Below are 21445 nucleotides of genomic sequence, written 5' to 3'. Positions count from 1 at the left end.
TACCCACATTTGAAGCCACTGAACGTCTCTGAGAAGTCAGAAATTAATCAAGTATCACATACAACCACTAAAATTAGTGTTGTTCAGGAATGCAGTAACAATATTCAAGCATATTCTGGTGGAATAACCATAGTAGAAACAAAAAATTTTGTAACAAGCAAAACTTAATTTAGGACTACTTTGGTAAACCTGACATTGGAAGGTGGTGTGAAAATGTAAACGCTCTACATAAATTACACAGATGTGATACAATGCAGCTGACAGTAAAAAACACAAAAATATTATATACACAGAGATATAGATTATACACAGACACACACTTAAAGTGTTAATAAAATAGGTCCAAGAATGGATCCCTATGGAACACCTACACTGATGGCAACGCTTTTAATCAAGTTCAAGATCTTTCGTGACACAATAAAGTGCATTTTTTCTGACTCCAGGTCTGTGTTTGTAATAACTTAAAAACTAAACTAAACTAAACCATAAAACACCAAAAACACTTACAGTTTTTTGTATATTAATTTTAATTTACAGAACATTGTCAAATTGCAATACATTTAGTGCAAATAACACTTCTGATGTACAACTTAGAAATATACAAAGTGTGTAGATTACTGACAAAAATATCAAAATTAAAAAGACTAAATGCATTCTTCAGCTGACACCGCTCATAGATTTAGCTCTTATCATTATCTGCAAAACAATTATCCAGATCCCTCCTAACCTCAAATCTCTTTTTTCAAACCATGCAGATCTACTGACTGCTAAACTCCCAACTATTGATGGCATTGAACACAGTCGAAATTGAAACCTTGAGGTAAGATGATGTGAAATGCTGACCCTCCCCCTCCCAACCCCACCCAGTTTGATTTCAGTGTTGATAAATGCACGTCTGGTGGCTGAACAGTAGAGAAAGCCAGAACTCCTGGCGTCTAAGGCATACTGGGGGTAGTTTATCAGTCAAAGTGCAGGAAACCACTGCACGGTAGTGTGGCATCTGAAATGTAAAATCATCTGACTGAGAACATAAGGAACACATTATAAAATGATAATCCTATTTAACATTTAATAACAATTCCGCTTAAAAGCAAGCAGGAGTAATTTATAAATCTGACACTCTTGAGTGAACAGAAAGATTTTCTTTTCCCTGCCTCACCAGGGTCTGAAAATAGAGATGAGAAAACCTAGAGGGTACAAAATGTATTCATTCAGCTCTCAAAGAAAGAGAGGAATCTTCAAACCAGACACTAGGGCCGGTCCTTTGCAAATATCTGTCAGCAACAGCATGCTGACTGACAAATACATGCAAATACCGCAACTTAGCATCTAACTAACGACATCATCTGGATAGTTGAAAATATTGTCCAACACAAGTCAATTAGACTTAGTAAGTGCTCCTCATCACTCTTGTTGTATCTAATCTGCCCATTTCTGTCATCAAATTCAAGCATTTAAGAGTCAATTCACATTTATCACAATTGATAATCTATTTGAAATCTTACCGTTTTATCTGTACAATACATTGTGTCCACGGTGTTCTCTGAAAGCTACTTTATAACAATCTAGAAATGTAAAGACTTCAAAGCTTTAGGCTCTGACCCCCCATCAAACTACAAAGAGTCGTCACAAGAGGATCAGCAAAAGGCAAGAAAGAGGAAATAGTGTACCACACCTCATCTGTGCTTTCACTGTAAGTATCTGTTCTCTTTCCTCTTTCATGGTAGTTACTTTAGCAGCAGCAAAACAAGTAGCTGTAATACTAGTGATTAGAGCAAACCCCCCAAAAGTTCAAGAAAAGTTTAATCATAGTAAATGTACAAAACAATTTACAAAAAAAAAAAAAAAAAGAACCCTAACAAAAAAAACAAATAAAAAACAAAAAGCAAATTATCGGTAACAATTTGAAGACTGTTTAGGAAATGTTTCAGCTTACGTACAAACGAACCCATGACCAACAGGTTACAATCTAAGATGATAACTACTGATCCATTAGGGCCAAAAGCAGTCTCATCTTCAAGCAGCACGTCCTGATGGTGCGGTGACACGTGAATGGTCATGTGATCTTCAACAGTCACTTCAACAACGCAGTCTCCCCAGCAGGTGAACTTGGCACCTCTGAAAGCTGAAATGAGCAGGATTAAAAGAATACAAAGAATAAATTGAAGTAAGTGTATGGATCTGCTGGCTGATTCAAAATAACAGATACGACATCAACCAGGAGATATCTCAAATAGTGTAATAAAGTCAGGATACAAAACAAAAGAATACAAATACAACTAAGTATAGAAGATCCCGCTGCTAATAACAGTGTTTCTGTGGTTACCTGTTTAAATTTAGAAAAGGATAGGCTTCCCAGCAGTTTTCTCCTGGACGTAGGAGGTGAAGCGTTTGAGGAACTTGGGATATTCTCTCTTGGCCACGGCTCTGAGTACTGATGCTGGAGCCCAGCCTCCGGGGTTTACTGCAGCCACACAGGAGGGAATAAAGACAAAGATGAAAACAAAAACCAATGTGTTCCTGCTGACTTATGATAAAACAATTAACAATAACTCAGTGATTCAGTGCACAGAGAGCTGTAACTGTTTAGAGGTGCCCTCTAGTGGGAGAAGGAAATGTAAGATTTATTAAATGAACATCCTTTGAACTGCTCAGCATCCCTGGCAATAAACTGGCTCAAGATTCCCCCTGCAGCGCTCCTTTATGTAACAGCCTCTTAGAGAAGAGGCAGCCTGGACTGAAATTTCAAAGAAACCCAGACTGTGTGATCCATGTGTCAGAGCAGCTGTACTAAGTTTAAAAATGCTGTTATCAGATTGTTTCAAATGAGGATAAAGGTGTATATTCATTTGTAACTTGTGACACAAGATGTTACCAAGCTAAAGATTGTCACATTGGATCCAGATACACTGAAACTACTCGATACATAATTTTTCTTTTAAGGCCTTTTGTTGTCTCTATATGTAAATCAACAATAATTTCTTTGTCTGAACCATTTAAACTGAATCCGAGGATCAACCCAGCTGATATATGTATATGTGCCAGCTGGAACATTCCATGTGTGCTTTTCTTATTTATTGCCTAGTGTTTTTTCATATAAAGTGGGGCAATAATGAACTTGAGTTTGATTACTTACAAAGAAACAAACAATTTCTAACTTTTATGGTAGTTTCATTTTGAAGGAGAGAGACAAAATATCAAGAAAAAAATCTAGAAAAACATGTTACATAAATGTTATAGATCATTTTGCACGTCATTGACTCCTAAGTATTTGATGCTCTACAATCCAGACAGATTTCTGTCTCCCACACTGATAACAATCAGTCAGTCATTTACAGAAAGCAGCTTGTTCGGTGTATAAAGCACACCTGTCCACAAAATCCATTCCAACCTCTCCATTACCATGGGTGAGACCAAAGAGCTGCCAGAGGGTATCAAGGACCAGATCTTAGACCTGCAGACAGGCTGGAATTGTCTACAAGACCATCAGCAAGAAGCTCAGTGACTGATGGTTATACATTTCTCAATTTCTAAATAATCGCACCAACAGTCATCCTCAGGTTGGAGCTCCAAGATTATGCCTATGATGTGAAGATGATCACGCGAAAGGTGATGGATCAGCCCAAAACTAAATTGAAGGAGCTTATTAGTGATCTGAAGGCAGCTGGGACCACAGTCACCATCAGCAACACACTACACTGCAATGGACTGAAATCTCACAGCACTAGAAATCCCCCTGCTCAAGAACGCACATTTACAATGATAATAATATAATAATAATACAATAATTATTTCCCACCACTGTATGTGTAGGGACACATGCAGACTGAGTAAAACTGAAAAACTGATTTGAGGTTTGGTTGGAGCCTCTGGCATTTACAGTAGGTTGCATTATAGCAGGATTGTTGTTGCTACACAGGTTTTGTTTTGCTGGCCGTTGATCTTGCCTCAGGCACATATGCTAAGATCAAAACTAGATGATCTTCAGAGGTACTTACCATTGGCAATATAGTTGATCTTACACATGATGTTGTCTCTGCTTATTTCTTTGTCACCCTCTGGTGGGCTGACCAGCGTTTGGCAGATCATGGCAACATTGATTTTGGCACGAACACACCGGTTTGTGGGCTGAAAGTTAAAATAGACAAATAAATACAACAATAATAATAATCAAAAACAAAATACAAACAACCCCCCAAGCTAACACAACTCTTACTGTAGATGAACTGACAGGGTGAGTAAGATTAATGCTGTTCTTCTGTTTCGCCCCAAAAAAGTCTTGTTTAAAAAAAAAAAAAAAAAAAAAAAAAAAAAAAAAAAAAAAAATGTTTGTAAAAGCTTTAATGAACTAAACACAGTACTTTGATGTAAACAAATACAAACATGCTCAAAACAGTCTTTGTCTGACAAAAACACAGTTAATGCATTAAAGCTCAAATCCAGACCTAATTACTCTCTGACAACAATCTACTTGCTATTTACATTAGTGTGCATACTAACATAATATATGCAGAAGAGGCTGATTAAGGCTGATTTGATAGGCGGACACAAAGTGTTGATTTCAGAATCTAACAGTGAAAATCTATTATCCAAATTTGCTTTCTGTTTTTAGGTGGAAGTTTCTTATCATTGAAAACTAACCACAGTATATAATGCTGTAGATACTGTACTCCAGTGTTTTGCAGGCAGGCACAGACAGATTAAGCATCTCAACATTTGCCAGGAAAGAGCGTGTTTATGACAGCAAATGGCTCCCCGAGATGGCAATTTATCCTGGAAACTTACTGTGTGTTTATAGCAGCAGAATTGAGGCAGTAACTGTGAGACTGTCTCACAAAGTCCTCACTTCTCTTGGCACTGCTAACTTAGTGTTATATTTGGACTGTTTCATCATTCAGAAGCATACCAAGATTTCAATGAGCCTGATATGTAATCACTCACTGTGCCAGAGTGTAGGCACAACAGCATGTTTAACACCACTCAGTCGCTGAATGGTATCAGAGAGTTGGGCGGTTATATGAACACATGATGGAAAACAATGCAAGCCTCAGAGGGTTAATCTTACAGGGGCGTCATCGTGGTCCACAGAGAAGTTGCAGACCAGCCATGTGTCGGGGTCGTTTTCATTTCTTGGTGGAATCATCCTGATGGCTGACAGATACAGCACATCTCTCTGAGAGGCAGGCCACACTCTCTAAAACATGAAAGACAAAATTCAGCAGGCAAATCAATCAAAAACAGGTGGTTTAATGCTACTGATGAAAAGGCACCATGTACTCAGTATACCTTGTGTGTCTGGTACACAATGATGGCATTATCAGAGAGCTTTTCCACAACGTGGAAATTTTCAATGGTGGCTGTGGGAGGGAGAGTTCACATCAGGTCATGGCAATAACACAACGAGAGTCAAATAGTAATAATATGTTGGACTAAAACACAGATCTTACTCTCCCAGTCCAATCGGACTGCAGTGTCCCAGAAGTAGTGGCAGACCTCATGTCCAGTTACCCCCTTCACAGCATGTGTCGCTTTGAGGGGATCCAGGACGATGCCGTTCTCCTCCACTTCCCTCCTGTATACCTGTTACACAGCACCACAGACAGAATATTATAAACACACTAACAACTTCACCCGTTACTAAAAACTAAGATGATTTTTCTCAGGCTTTTAAAAGTTTTAAATCACCATAATAACTTTTAAAACATCAATGAGATTTAAATATTCACAGCATTCTCTCTCCTCACCTTCATCTCTCCTTCTTCTACCACCAGTTGCCAGTTGGCATCGCCCCCCACCTCCTGGATGGAGTAAGCCATGTGATTCTGCACAGTTTCCTCCACCTAAGAGTCAGATATTGATTTAATGATATGTTAGGCAGTCTTCTCCTGTTGTTACCAACAAGGCACAGTTAGAGAGGAACCTGAGGTTCCTATGCTCAGGTGTAATGATTGACAGCCCTGACCAATCAACACACCTTCCACCTATGCTGCTATTGTTTAACAACATAGGAGGCATGAGGAAAACTACTGGTGTGTCAGAATCACAGGAATGTCTTAAGCAAATACATTATCCACAAAGCAGTAGCCAAATAAATATTAGGCACTTGATACTGCTTGGGGTGTTATTTAACATCTCAACAATGAGTTAAAAATATAGTGCAAAGCTAGCCTGGATTCATGCCTGTTCATGCTGTGGAAGGAGAAGCGTGCAGTGAAGAAAGGAGGAGGAAATGAACCAAATTCCTAACATGCACAGAAGACCTACTTTGTGGTAAGGACAACTCAACCTGCTCTCTCGGGAAATTTCAACTCTGACTAGGTAGGTTTTCCCCCCCCTCATGGGTCAATGTACAGCACAATGTATAAACACTAGTATACTATAATCCTCAAAATATTAGTGAAAACCTGGAGCGAATGGTTAGTAGACATGCCGTTTGCTCATGCTCTCTCTGATTGTCATGGAAAGCAGCAGGCTGCTCTTAGCTGACCAAGCACAGTACCTGAGGGCTGAATCTGTGAATGTCATCTGAAGCACTGATTAGCTCGATCGAGGACAAGGAAGAAGAGTGGCTATAGGGCTGTACAGCGGAGAGAGGGTTGAAAAAGAAAGGAATAAACAACAAAAACTGAAAAAGACACCACGGCAGCAGAGCAGAGGAGAACAACCACAACCTGCTAAAGTAGGATTTCATATGAAGCCATCATGTTAGCTCTTGAAAAACACTGCAGTGGGCACAAAATGATTGCCCCACAGTTAAGACATTAAACAGTTAAGATGACACATGACCACATCATGAGTAATTTTTCAGGAGTCAGCACCAAGTAGGCAGCTCACACCGGCTGTAAGCTGCCTTTGATTTTTACAGGAATGATTAGGCAAAGAAAAGAGCAGCAACTTGTAGCCTTAAATTACAACACAGTGGGATAGGAATAGGGTGAAAGGTATAGTGACAATAAAAATATGCTGCGCACCTTGTTGGCAAATCTGTGTGTACCGATGGTGGAGTAGGCATCACTAGGGGAAGCCAGAGTTAGTCGAGGTTTTCTGACCTTCTCTGACTGGCACTGAGGGAAACAGTAAACAGAAATAGACACTTGTTTATAGATTAATTTATTGGAGATTCATGTTTTTGAAACATGTCCTGACTTTGCGAGGCCCATTTAGGTCTTCATCACACCTGCTCCTCTATCTTGTCTTGTCTGTCCAGTGCAGCTTCCACTGCATCAAAGAACTCCTCTTCATTGATCAGACTGTTGGGCCCCTCCTGTGAACAAACAATAACAAGCACACAATGTCAGAATTTGTGATTCCTGTGAGAAAAGCCTCACCCAAGATTAAAAACAACAGGGATGTGCAACATCAGGAAATCTTCCTACTGTCGTCATCTAGTTTTTATCTAATCCATTCAGCTTATCTGATTTCATTGTACCTCGTAGTCTGGGCCTCCATAGTGTGACTTTTTCTTTAGTTCATTCACAGCAGACTTGTAGGCATCTTCTACTTTCCTCCTCTTTTCCAGCTCCTACACACACACACACAACACACACACACACACACACGAGATGCTGTTATGGTTAGTTCAGCTGTATTGAAACTTTGAATAAAAACGTAGAGCGTGTAAACACAGAAACCCATTGAACCAGCACTGTAGCCCTAGCCTTTTCTTGACGTCATCCAGCAGAAGGGCATGTGACAACACAACCGTCCACTGCAGTCCGATTCTACTTTAAACAGTTTTTAACCTGGTAAAAAAAAGGTGTGATTTCCAGCCAAGCACATGAATTGCCTGTTTAATTCACCGCAAGAGAAAGGTCTCCTGTGTCGTTTTTATACAAGCAACTTCCTCCCCAAAACCAAACAGAGTTTTTTTCCAATAGTGTGTGGACAGAAATACACTGTTTCCTGTTGTGTGTTATGTCTTACTTCAGACAATGTCCCAGCCTCATTCTCATAACATTGTCAGGAGTTTGTGTGGAAACATTTCCTGTCACACCAAACACTATGCTTAAATTAACAACATGACAGGTGATTTAAAAAAAAAAGAAAAGAAAAAAAAAATCATAAAAGTGAAGTCAACTACCCCATTATTCAGCCATCTGTTAAACAAGTTTTAAATATTTTAATTGTGTGTCTATAATGTTATTTGCCAGGGACAAAAACTGTCATTTCACACAAATAATCTCAATGATTGCTTGAATAGAGAACTAAAGAAGTTGGACTATATTCCAGTGTCACTGTTATAATAAAATCTATCACTTAAAATAACAGGAATGCAGTAAATCGCCTGTCTGCAAAAGAAGATGAACAAAAATACAGTCTAACAACTTGAACTGCAGGAAAAAAGATACTTAAGACAAAGTTTTGACGTACAGCAATTACAAAAAAAACAACAACAGGTAAGCTGAATCAAACAGGCTCATCTATAATACAAAACAATTAAGCTCTGACGAGATATTATTAAATGCAGAAAAATAAGACACAAAGTCAAAGAAACTGAACAAAGTGCAAAGAGAGGCCTAGATATATTCCAGAAAACACAAAATAACCAGAATGTGATACTGCAGTAAGTTGTGGACAACCAGGACCCTGACATACAGAGACCTACTGTAAAGAAATGGCCGTGGGTCTGCAGAGGTATCCATTTTTGTGTCTGGTGTTTGAGCAGCTCTGTCGTCCTCCTTTGTAACATTCGCTTTGGCAAACTTTGCCTTGAAGTCCGAGTACTCATCTTCTAATGTAAACTTCAAGTGTGAGGTGAGGTATGTCCTGTTCCTCTGAGTGTATGCTAATATACATCAAAACACTGATAACTTTGAGGTAGTGTCACTCAGGTATTCTAACTGTAAAAGGCTTCCCGGCTTTGAGGGCTGGGCAGGAGCACACCTACCTTACACAGGGAAAAGAACTGGTTTGACGAGGTCGGATTATATGAGCTCTGAAGAGCATTCCTTTAAAGACACAGGCCACTCACTGAATATTAATGAATATGAGTGCGTTATAGGAAGTCTGACTTATCCATGTATTTACCAACCCATATTTGCCAATGATGCTTGGTAGCAAGTTCACATTAAACCTTTCAGTGGATAGTTGGATTATAAGGACGGCTGAAATGATTTTTCTTGCTGCCTGAGCATAGTCTCCAGTCTCCTTTTGTAATGAATGAGATTTGCTTTGCATTTACAGCAGGTGCTTGGATGAAGAATTGAACTGCAAAGCATCTTGCAAGCAGTTTATTTCATTAATATTTCCCATAGAATATAAAGTGCAAGAGCAGAATCCCAGAATAATGAGTCACTTAATAGAAGACGCACACAGACTGAAGAAAAATAAAGACTGAAAGATTGAAGAAGCACATCTAAACTAATAACTCCAAAAGAGTCAAGTCTACAGAATCACCTTGTAACCTTTCCAAAACAAAAACTGCACCTTTTTAATTATAAATGTTACAATACTGTAAGTATCAAGTCTAGACAACCGAGTGTTGCATCACAACCTCAGAGACAGAGCCCAAATGATAACATCGAGCTCTTTAAGGGAAATGGAAGCAACACTCAGCTCCTCAGTCAGCAGCAGTACCCACAGCGGTGGCTGCAGACACGCCCATTGGGGAAACTTTACTCTTTGTCCAAAGCCGTACCTTGTCCAGTCTTTTCTGCCAGCTGTCTTCTCGTTTCGTCATCAGCTCGATGCAGTGTGACAAAGTGGAGAGGATGCCTGCTGTGGTGGCTTTGAAAGTGATGGCTTCACCCTTAAAGTCTATCCCATTAATACCTTTAGGACTGGCAGGAGAAAACACTGGCACAGAGAGGAAGAGAGAAAGCAAGAACAAAAATAAACAATGGTGTTCACACTTACACTGAATTTGTTATAATCAAGCCAAGTAATGCAATGGAAAGTCAAAGAGTATTTACAGATAGACTCACATTTCTCTTTGCTGCCATTATTGTTGTGATTATATTCGCTGTCAGGTCTCGCAGAAGTGGGAAAGTCATCGTCATCATCCTCTACTAGTTAGAAAACAACAAGCAGTCATAGCTTCATCTCCCTGCCCTGCATAGTTATTAGTGTATAACTTATAATATTTTAAAACCTATTTCATGTTACTGAATAATCCACGTCCACATAATTGCAGGTAACACATTAAATATCTTTGTGCAAATAAACAATTAGGGTTGTGTCTGCATTGTAATACAAATTCAATAAACATAGTACAAATAAAAAACCTGACAGCAAATTTAAACCCACATAATGTCTTGTTAAGTTATTGATTTCTGAATCCTTTCTCAATGAGCATTACCTACTCTCATACTGCATGAAACGGATAAAAAAAAGATCTCTGTTAATGTTCTGCTTTGCTGTGCCAGTAAACAACAAAGCCAACTCCCCCACACTGCTCCAGAGATCACTGTTTTACAAACAGAGGCAACTCAAAACAAATGTACATCTATTTTTGAAGTAAATCTGATGCTATGCAAGGTCAACAACTGGTATACCTCTGTCCCTCTGAAATTCATCTTTGGAAACGGCATCGGCACAGGAATCAAAGTACTTCTGCAGGGTGTCTACTTGTCTGCACAGGATGTCTCGGAAAGTTTCCATTTCTGCAAATTTCTCACGCAACCTGTGCCCCTTCTGAGCAGGGGGGGGGGGGGGGGGGGGGAGAGAAGACGAAGAGATGCAAACAGGAAAAAGATAATATAAAAGACTGAAAAAAAAGAAAAAAGAGATGTCACGCTTAACCAGATCTTTCAACTCAGTCACTGATGACGATGATTTACCTTGAAGGAGGATGTAGATGTGGAAGACAAGGCACTAGCTGCTGAGGTGAGAGACAACATGGAACCATGACGCCTCAGACTCGTCTCTGAACCGTAACCAGACTCAGCCTGCAGGTGCGTGGGAATGTGGGAGGACAGCAAGAGAGACACGAAACAAAAAGGTGAAGAGACAAAGAGGAAGGAACAAAAGATCAGTAAAAAGGCACATTAAACATTAAACAAACTGCAATATAATAAGAAAACCTGGTGATCATCAAAGTTAGACATAGGGAGCTCAGTTCCTGACTAATGCTGAGCTGGACCCGAGCAGGACCCACACCTACACAGAAACATTCCCTCACAGTCTGCAGAGACTGGCCAAGGTTGACGAAGAGACATGCAGAAACCCAGCCTTTAGGCCCAATGCGTGGTGGCTGAGTAACCATGGAAATAACTGTCAAGCTACTTTAGTAACTTCACAAGGGTTTCTTGTAACTATTGTGATGTGTGTGCTAACATGCAGTGTATCGTTTCATTTGAAATGACAAAATTGATTTATGACCAGGATTTAGGGAGTGGCAGTGATGACATCCGTTCTGCAACAGCAAACTGATGACTTCACGATTCCTGCACTACTGAGTCAGCAAAGTAAAAAGAGATCTATATAAATATGTAATATATATATTTTAGTTTAGTAAGTGTTAATACCAAGCCAAAAATCTCTAAAGCTGTACATGCCACACACAGTTGTCAAAGTGTCCATACAGACAGCAACTTCATAACCCATATTATTAAAGCCTCTCATTTAAATGCACATGTTTCCTTACATGGAATGTGTGTGTGAATGTGTGGATGACTGGATATGTAAAGCGCTTTGGGGTCCTTAGGGACTAGTAAAGCGCTATATAAATACAGGCCATTTACCATTTACACAGCATAAACGGAAACATTATTTTGCCATGGTGGTAATATGTTTTAAGACTCTCAGGTGATTTCCCAAGGTTTAGTCATGGCTTTATGTCCAATTTTCCACTTGATTTCAAAATTAAGACATGGTTGCAAGCGATTTCCGTTGGCTAATTGGCATGCAGAAAAATTTCCTAACGACAGAGAGCAAACTGAAGAGGGATCAGGTGACAATCTTGACAGAGCGCCCACGTGAATTCCTCTGCTGTAATATCCCACAGTGAGAGACTGAGAAAACCGACATCAAACAGCGGCAACCAGGTAACGATCTAAGTGTTTAAAACCATAGCAACAGAAAACTTAATCACTCAATAAAGAGTTTGCTGTGATATTAACATCATGGTTATTGCTTCACAGTTGCATGCCTTCTGCAAGCAGTCAAGCTGCAGTTTACATCTGTATCTGTCTGCACATGACCTCTTAGTTATCAAATGTCAATACTTCATGAATTTATTGCAGATATTTGTCTAAATTTTAGTCACAAACCTTTTTCCTGCAGCCATTCTCACATGAAATAGGTGATTAAAACACCACTGAAGGTTTGTACTGTTTAGGTACAATGCTTTAATTTATGTGATTCATGTGTGTTTATCTATCATTTCGTATTAAAATGGCTGCTGTAAAAACAGGCTGTTCACTTATGAATTCTTGAATTATGTCCAAAAACACTTCGTAAAGTTGTGGTGAATTGTTTCCGAGATGTAACATTAGTGAGAACGAGCTGGACAGGCAATCTCAAAACACGATAAAACTGACATATTAAAGCATGTATTTAGTACAAAGCAGTATATAGCTTCTCTGTTTCAAAAGCTACACAAAGACAAGATTTAAGTAACAACCAGATTTACTCCTCCCCTCTACCAGTGTTGTGATTAACCTTTTACAACATTTGTATTTTTCATACAAGACACACATTATCACCACACAAAAAACACCACAGAACGAATTTAAATTCAAAACAGTGACAATAAAGCACCTTCACTTAACTAACCACAGCAACATTCATTGAACTGTACACTGTAATGACACAGACTACACACACAAATACACTGAGAGTCCAAAGTCAAAGCAACTGTTTGTTTTAAAACAATCTTCTGCTTTCGGGCTGGCTGTCACTGGATAGCCAGCAAAATGTAAACATAACTTAAAAAAAAAAGAAAAAAAAAAAGAGAAGATTTTCTAAATCTCTACCCACAGAGAGCAAAGCTTCAGCGTGTCAATGCCGAGCCACAAATATCAATATCCAGATAACTGCCATAGCAACTGTATTTGCTGATGGATGTCTTAGAGTAATAATGACTTTAACAAAACATGAAAATTTATTAATTCTTATTAAGAAAGCCAGTGAATACACTTAAGAGCTACATGGGTTAATAAAGTTTTGGCAAAAAGTGTTACAGATATCTTACAACAAAATAAAAAACAAATACATAAATGCAAAAATAAATAAATACTGTAAAAGCTGATTTAAACTGCTAATATAATAGTATCCCAACTAAAAATCCAGTTTTAAGTGAAATGCGACATCCTCAATGCTTTCTAAACACTAGAGCCTTCAATCTAAAATATATTTATTCTTTTCTGCATTTGTTGCTAATGCAGATTATTACATTTGATTGACTATATAATTACCATTTTGTGCAGATGACAGATGTTATTTTTACAGTGTTGCTAATTTGGTACAAACAGAAAAAGCAGTAAAGTGCAGTGAAGCAATGACGAGACCAACCTGTGACCAGAGACTGGCATTTTTATGTTGCATGACAACCATGCAAACTTAACTCCACTCATTCTCGACGAATGAAATGGCGTCCTGATCTGAAGGTTTTATAATGTTGATGCTGATGAAATGAGGGTAAATGTGATGTAAACTCCTCAGAGATTGTCGATACATCTGAGGTTAGCTATGAGCTATGCAGTTTCGGTCTAATTTCCTACTAATAGTGACTAAGGCTGGCATGCAGTGAAGTTCATTAAAGAGACTAGTTCTTCTTATATCTCAATTTAAAACACTACATGCAAGCACAATAAAATTTATGCAGTGGGGGCAACGGAAGAGATGGATCACATCATTTTTATTGCCATAAAACTAGAATCATAATTAAAGATTTTAGTGATGGGTGACAGGGAGCAAGCAGCATGCCAAAGTGCTAAAAGCCCACCATCCGGCCATTCCAACAGCCAAAGCAGAGCAGGACACTGCGGCAGTCCCGGCGGTTTGCTGGCCTCAACATGGCCAGCCACTTCCCCCAACACTCCCAATGTTGTGACAGTTCAGAAGCTTTAATCCGGTATTCCCGTTTCCCCGGACACACCTCACTATTAAACAAAAGGAAATAGGAGGAGGAGAAGAGAAGCCATGCAGGCTTTAGCTCAGCTCATCAAGTAAAAGAACAGAGCTACAAGAAAAGCAAAGGAAGAACAGAGAAAAGCAGTCATTTCCTCCGTAGCGAACAGAGACGAGGCAGACACTAGCTGCACCGTCTCAGTCAAAGGAAGGAGTCTTCTAAATTCCTTGGTAGTGAAACGGAGTCCCCTGTCAGTCAGTCCTTTACAGTCACACACATGGGCTCAAAGACAAAAACACCAACATGCCCTCCACTCTCGCTGCACACAACCATCAACAGACCACACACCCTGATATGTGAAACCTTTTCCTCTTGTCCGTCCTTATGTCCGGCATCCATCACTGAGCAAGCAACCGTGATTGTGTGTGTTTGCATGGAAGAGTAAGAGCGAGAGAAGGGTGAAAATGAAGGGTGCATGCATGTATGCATTAGAGCGAAACGCAGGCTGTCTGGGGCTGTTTGTGTAATAAACCAATAAAGTATGGGTGGGCGAGTGAAGAAGCATACTGTATATTATAACAGAGAGAGAGAGAGCAGCAGAGAGTGGGAGGCAGGGGATAATACTTGTCTGGAGCTTTACTTCTATCTACTTCTTTCCTTTTATCTCTCCTTTACAAAGAGATGTGAAGGGACCAGTGAAGTTCAGACAGTCCTCAAAACCATCCCAAAGAAGTGGCAGCAAACCCACAAATAAAACAGTAAGTATTCCCCCCCCTCCCTTATATGACCCCTTTGAATACTCCTAAATGGATCAGCCTTCTCTGTGCAAAGGAGTTTTATGTGTCCCTCTTGATTTTGTTGCTGTGAGAACAGGCGATTAAACAAATGTATTATTCATCGAGAGCGGCACTTAACGTCCCCACATTTAGCACGACTTTTCCCACCACCAACACAAACACACCCACACATAAAAACACAAATGGATTTGCACAAAAACTACCTCTGACCAGCTTAATTTTGCCACGGTGATATACATATAATAGCCATTTGCTTTTGGGGTGTTTAAAAGCTGGAATCATTAGTCACCCCACATTAAAGCAAATTAAGAGTTGTTAAATACTGATTATTAACTTGCCCTGTATGAATTTATAAAAGTGGCACACAAAAAAATAAAAAAATAAAAAGAACGCCACAAAGTAGAAAAGGGTGACCTTCAACGATTTACACTGAAATGCACTGCTATCACACTGATGCTGGAAAGATGCTGTTATGTGTGTGTGCTCTATTGTTGCGAAGAAGTGTTGAGGACTAGGACAGAAAAAGAACCTACAAATGAAATATTTATATTTATAGCACATGTTTTAGAGTTTCAGCAGAAACTTTAGTGTATGCTAGTTAGCCTGGAAACACAGACAACAATATTCCACATAGTGTACACTGCATGATGCAAGTCCTTCTTTTTCCAATTGGGAGCAGTACAAACACTACAGTAATGCTGAGGTGGTGCTTCATTAAGCTCACTGAGGTTGCTGTGGGTTACAGTTCAGACATAACTTTGAAATACTCTCACACCCTTGTTAATGGACTGCTGACCTCAGGTCACTCACACCCACACTAAAAACCATCCAGCAGGACTCACAAAGTGAACTGACAGCACTCTTCGGTGGAGAAGCACGGCTTATGAGAATTCATGAAAAAGTGAATGTTTTTTGAATGGTGCGTGTTCACTGCGCTACAATAAGAACCACTATAAAAACAAGTCTCTTACATCATTTTGGCATGGACCATGAAATGAATGTACCACCGATGTAATGCACTGCAGTTTAAAGAAAGGCAGTAGTAAGTTAACAACAAATCTCCATTCAACTTCAGGAATGTCAGTCTGTCCAGTTAGGAAGCATGCTGTTCAAGTCAAAGTATCAATAGATGCACCGGAGAGGCAACAAACCCCCCCCCCCCCCCCAAAAAAAATAGATTTCCAGCTGGTGGCCTCTTTCCTTGTCACTTCTGAGGAGACAAGATGGTACAACAAGAGATCTAGACAGGGCTGTAGAAGGTCATCAACTCTGCAGCAGGATCTGCTCCTTTATGCAATGACAAACAGATGGAGCAAGCCCTTAACATGACCTCTAGAGGATTACTCGTGTACATGTTTCTAACCAAACTGTCAGAAACAGACTCTATGAGGGTGGCATGAGGGTCCAGTGTCCTTTAGTGGGACCTGTGCACCATGCCGCTCATATGGCTTTTGCCAGAGAACATGAGAACTGGCAGCTCCACCATTGCCACCCCGTTCTCTTTACAGATGATATTGCAGGCATGTGCCTAACAACTATCATCACGCCATGTGGTATGGTGTCATGACATTGGTTATCGTCTTACACAGACCACACAGTTTTGGGGGAGGAAGCTGTGAACGTGTTTACATAAAAGAGACAGTGTTTTCTCCAGATGACCAATGAGGAATAGGGTTAGAAAAAAATGTATCGAATTTAAAATGTATAACCTGCTGTTACGCTTAAACTTTACTTGAAGTAAGTAAAGGACAAGTATAAAAAAAAAAAAACCCACTAACTTAAATGACTTACTTGAAAATAATCTTTTAAGGTCAACAAGTGCTTTAATCAGCCGAGACACTGAGTGAGACACACAATCAAATGAATACCTCCGGTAACTTTGTAACTTTTGCCCCAAAACTCAGAGTTAAACCTTAAGTTCCCTGACTAACCCCACAATCCGCTTCCAAGTAGAGGCCTTGGGGCAACTGTGTATCAACAGTCTGAAGTCATGTGATCCGAAGTTACACAGTCTCAGCCTTATAAAATGAAGGTCCAAAATACCAACACACACACACACCTAAATACAACCTTTCAGACACTACCTGAACCATATCCAATTTGTTTTACAAACTTTATGCTCAGAGGTGATATACCATTAACCAGATGTCCTTGCAGAGAAAACAGCTGCCTACTATGTAACAACATCCCCACATCAACCCCTCACTCTTCAGATTCCTCACATTCCCAGGGTAAAGAGCTCTCAGTATGTGTGTATGGGTCTGATTCTTGCCCTGCCACACCCTGTTCACTAAGAAAGGAAACAGATAAAACTCAAAAAAGGGAAAAAAGAAAGAAACAAGCCTTGAACTCAAATTCAACTCGAATGCTGAAAAAAAACAAAACAAAACCCAACAACACGGACAGCAAAACTATTTTTAAGTGATTACATCAGCAAAAAAGGAAGAAAAGCTAACACAATACTGCTTAAGAAACACTTTTCTGATTCTCAACAAGCTCCTGCTGTCTCTGATGACAACAGGAACTGAAATCATGTTACCTAAAATTAATCTGTCAAGGTAATGCAGCTCGCATGCAAAAATAATATAATCCCAAGAAAGTCTGTATGACAGGCAAACAATGATCTCGAAAGAAGCTAAGGAGAAAGTTTATTTTAAAATATGCAGAAGAAAGAGAAAAATCACCAAACTGCTCACCTTATGTAGTTCTATCGACTCAATCCACTGGAGTCTGTGCTCGGGATCTTCGGCTCTGAGGTACCAAACGCTGTCGTTCACGCTGACATCAAAACGACACTCGTCAAACTCATGAGGCTGTGCAGAGAGAAGGCAGAGCGCATGGGTAGTTATTAGAGTGCATGAGTCAGAAAATAAAATAACCAGAAATTTGAATATCAAAATACAAATTTCAATAACATTTTCCCTTAATGAATAACATTTCTAAGGAAAGAGCAAAATCCCACTTTAGCACCTCTCTGTCTGTGGCAAAGGATTACTAACAATGACACATTCCAGACACATATGGACTTAATCAGCCACAGAAATGCATATGCCATGGAATAAAGACGGATTTTAATTAGAAGATGATGTCTTGAGCCTGCTGTCGTAGCCCTTAACAACCGTAGTGGAGCAGCGCTACATAAAACAGATTATTCCAGCACACTGTCACCTGACCCAAGGTCATCATAAGATTTCCGTCAATTTCTCAACCAAGTCTTTCAACTATTGCACTTCCACATTCTACAACACACCCCACCCAGCTCCAGCTACTAACCGCCTCAGGCACCAAAACATGTGCAACAAAGAATTCTCTCCTTTCCTCTGAAACTGGAATTTGCTTACAGCTGAGAAGAGATCTGCAACGAGTAAGACACAGTGGGGTTCAATCTCTGTCCGTCCCCACCCCCATTTTCCCTATTCAGCAGTGTTCAGAATACAGCTGCTCTGTCAGCTGACAAAATTGTATGCTGCCAAAGTTTAATTAGATTTGCTGAATGTTGCTCATGTGCTGGCTTATTTGCAGCCACTGACAACAGCAACACACAACTCTGGACATCTATTGTCAGCCTGCAAAACTTTATGTAACATTGTAGTAATGCTTTAACGCTGGTATTGCATTTCACAGCTTGTATATTTAGAATGGGCACAAGCATGGGGTGGATTTTTATGACCCTTAAATGCTTTTTACTGAAGTTCCTAACAAAATCAGCGCTGCCGTATTCCCTTACCAGAAACAGTCGGATATGAAAAAAGTGCTCCTGTTTTAAATTTTCACTATAAAGGTGTGTGCAACTTTGTGCCCATCCAGCCATGATTATAGCTTTGACAAATCCAGTTTATCTTGCACTGCTGCATCAGGCACAGACCATAAACCTTCCCTTTACAATGAAGTTTATAACGCTTTCCCTATGACTGGAACGTTCTCTTCCCCTTTGCGTAAGCACAGCTGTATCTACACGGCATTAGCTTTTTTTTTGTTTTTCAAACGTGTACATTTCTTCACGAAAAGTCTTATCAGTCCACTGATAAGACTTAGTCATTGTCAGATCCTAACTTTTCCTTCTTGTGACATTTTACAACGCATCTGTGTGCATCAGATTAATTTAATAATATTTAATACAAGATATACAAATATTAAGTATTACTTATACTAGATTAACTCTTAAAACTGATAAATGGTGGGAAAATGCAATGACATGTACAATCAATGGGAGCTTCTGGTGTCGGTCTTTACTTACAAGTTGTGTATCAGTGTGTAGCTGTTACATGGGAGCTAAGAAGCAAAGATTTGTTTGTGCATTCCTGAGTCCTTAGACCCCGCTTTAGTGGAAAAAAAAAATAGAGGCAGGGAAAAGTTTGGGTCATGTTGCTCCAATTACTTGTGAGCATGTGTAATAAAACTGTGTACATTCTTGGTTTGGCTACTATAGCGCAATTACAAAACAACCGTGCTCCATTCAGGTCTGCACAAGCATAGGAACTGATATTATGTTCACACCAACAAGCAGCAGGACCTCACTGTGACCTTCTTAAGTTGTACTTTTAAAAATCGTGTAATCCTATTGAACACAGCTGCGCAAATTACAGTAAAACCAATTGTTTGGCTTCTGTACTTGTATGATCAGAGAGAGAGAGAGCAGTGAATATTTAACCAGGGTGGTAGGTCTCAGTTTATCTGACTAACAGGAGGCCAGAATAGGAAGAATGTAGGTCCAACCTCTACAGTGTGTGGTCAAAGCTTACATCTGAAACCCTGGGCAAACGCTAATTTATAGTAGATAACAAGGGCCACGAACAATTGATAGCGCTATGATCACTGAAGCAATGTTCCCTTGGTATGCTCAAATATCTATCTGTAATCTCAACACAGCCTCAATATAAGTTAATGTTCACCTTTCTGTCTTAGAGGAACATGGAGAGCGTGTGCTAAGAATAAGAAGAGATCAAAACAGGGAGACCTACTAGAGAAACAACTATCCTCTTATGAGCCCTCACTTACTGAAATGCTGAACAGGTGCTAAGCTCGCTGTGATGTTGGCCAGTTTAAATACTTACTGTGATGACTGCCTTGCTGAGGCACAAAGAGCCCCTGCAGCCGTACTCCCGTTCATCCTCCGACTTGTAGTAACTCAAAGTATTGTTTTTCAACACAACCCATCGGTCCTGCCACCCGTGTATGTAATTTGTCCACTGTAAACACACAAGACGTGAAGTACACAGTTACAAAGCTGCAACACGCGCTCAGCAGGTGATCTAGTGCAGCAACACTTGCACACCGATTAAATTAAAGTTACCTTGCTTAGGACGCCTCCAAGCTCCAGGGGCTGCCCGGATTCCGGGTCCACATCCTCATCCGAACTGGACGATGAACTCTTCTCGGACATTTAACTCCAAGTTTACAAGAAAAGTTGAATCTGATCGTATCAGTGCAACCACGTAGCTCGACGCTAGTTGCTGGATTCGTTGAGTTAAAATACGGTTGCAGAAACGTTCTTCAACTTAAGGTCTGCAAAATAACGTTAATTGGCCATTAATGGAGAGTACAAAACAGCGTCTAGGTGGCGTAATATACCTTAGGTCACTGACAGACTTCAACCGAGTTAGCTTGTCTGGCCACCACCTACTCTGGAGGTGACAGCTGGATCTGATTTTCTCCGTTTTGCGTGCTTTGTTTTGAAACTGACGTCGTATACCACTGAGACTAGCTAACTAAGTTAGCGGTGGCTATCAAATGACGCAACTAGCTAGTATTACATTAACTAACAACTTGTGGTTGCGCTCGTTAGCTATCTTAGCTGCTGTCCATAAGCTCCTGCTCGACATGGAGGCCTTCGGGGAAACCACTACACATCAACTTCCATCTGAAAATCGACGAGCAGCGGACTGAGTCTCTGCTGTGGTTCCGCAGTTCAGTTAGCAGCAGTGGAGGACTTTCGGGTCGAGGGGGGAGGAGCCGCAGCCACGCTTTACTGTGTACGACCGCCGGTCACCCCCAGACCGGAAGTTATATGTGTTTGAATAAAATTAAAAGCTGGATATTTTTTTTAAATCAAAAGTTTCAAACATTGTATCACAAATAAATAGGTATTATAAGTATTTCAAACGGGTTTATAAGATTTACTGTTAACGTGTGTGCTTGCTTCAAGTTATCTCACTAGAACTTGTTAGTGATATAATTAGTATATAATCTAAGATAAGAAGAAAGAATAAATAAGAAAAACTATTAATAAAGTTGCCAAAATGGGAAATGACATTTCTCTAGTTAAAAGTAGTTACGTGTTAAGCATTTTTAACACCAAAATCAATCAGCTGATCCAGGCTTTGATCATCAAGGCTCTGCCCAATAGGGTGATCTGTAGTGGGACGATAGATCAGATCAAAAATATGAAAAATAGAAATAACAAAAAATAGAACAGTAGATATTGTCCACTGTTGGGTGTATAGAACAAAAACTGTAATAATGGATAAATGTCTGGTTAACTCTAATAAATAGGTTGCATTATTCTTTACTTGTATAATATATATATATATATATATATATATATATATATATATATATATATATATATATATATATAGGCTATATATATATATATATATATATATATATATATATATATATATATATATATATATAT

At 39.5% G+C, this 21445-nt stretch overlaps 1 protein-coding gene across 3 annotated transcripts; it reads right to left on the bottom strand.

Annotated features, from left to right (window-relative positions):
* Nucleotides 1–825: 825 nt before the first annotated feature.
* Nucleotides 826–20730, bottom strand: LOC146621165 (ceramide transfer protein-like). Of its 3 annotated transcripts, none has more exons than XM_085367262.1 (18): nt 20102–20730; nt 19863–19997; nt 17505–17621; nt 10779–10886; nt 10494–10632; nt 9924–10007; nt 9638–9795; nt 7430–7522; nt 7178–7264; nt 6972–7064; nt 6500–6577; nt 5745–5840; nt 5448–5580; nt 5287–5357; nt 5066–5194; nt 3999–4128; nt 2327–2464; nt 826–2125 (listed from the first exon to the last, which is right to left on the bottom strand). In XM_085367262.1, exons 1-17 carry the CDS (start codon nt 20189–20191, stop codon nt 2337–2339), a joined length of 1869 nt encoding a protein of 622 aa, XP_085223388.1. In that variant the 5' UTR covers nt 20192–20730; the 3' UTR covers nt 826–2125; nt 2327–2336. The 3 variants fall into 3 exon arrangements, with proteins under 3 accessions (XP_085223388.1, XP_085223389.1, XP_085223390.1); XM_085367263.1 differs by having other exon boundaries at nt 9924–10004; XM_085367264.1 differs by lacking the exon at nt 6500–6577.
* Between the last annotated feature and the right edge of the window lie 715 nt (nt 20731–21445).

This window comes from Diplotaxodon limnothrissa, linkage group LG12, assembly GCF_057381915.1.
Source record: "Diplotaxodon limnothrissa isolate DT_005_m linkage group LG12, D_limnothrissa_male_GT1.1, whole genome shotgun sequence".
Taxonomy (NCBI): Eukaryota; Metazoa; Chordata; class Actinopteri; order Cichliformes; family Cichlidae; genus Diplotaxodon; species Diplotaxodon limnothrissa.
This window is presented reverse-complemented; position numbering and strand designations above follow the sequence as displayed.

Excerpts from the sequence above, each read along its gene's own strand:
- LOC146621165 (XM_085367262.1), bottom strand. The coding sequence starts at position 20,191 with ATGTCCGAGAAGAGTTCATCGTCCAGTTCGGATGAGGATGTGGACCCG. Across the intron at positions 19,998-20,101 it reads TTGGAGGCGTCCTAAGCAAG|TGGACAAATTACATACACGG; the intron begins GTAACTTTAATT and ends GTGTGTTTACAG. Across the intron at positions 5,581-5,744 it reads TAGAAGAAGGAGAGATGAAG|GTATACAGGAGGGAAGTGGA; the intron begins GTGAGGAGAGAG and ends GCTGTGTAACAG.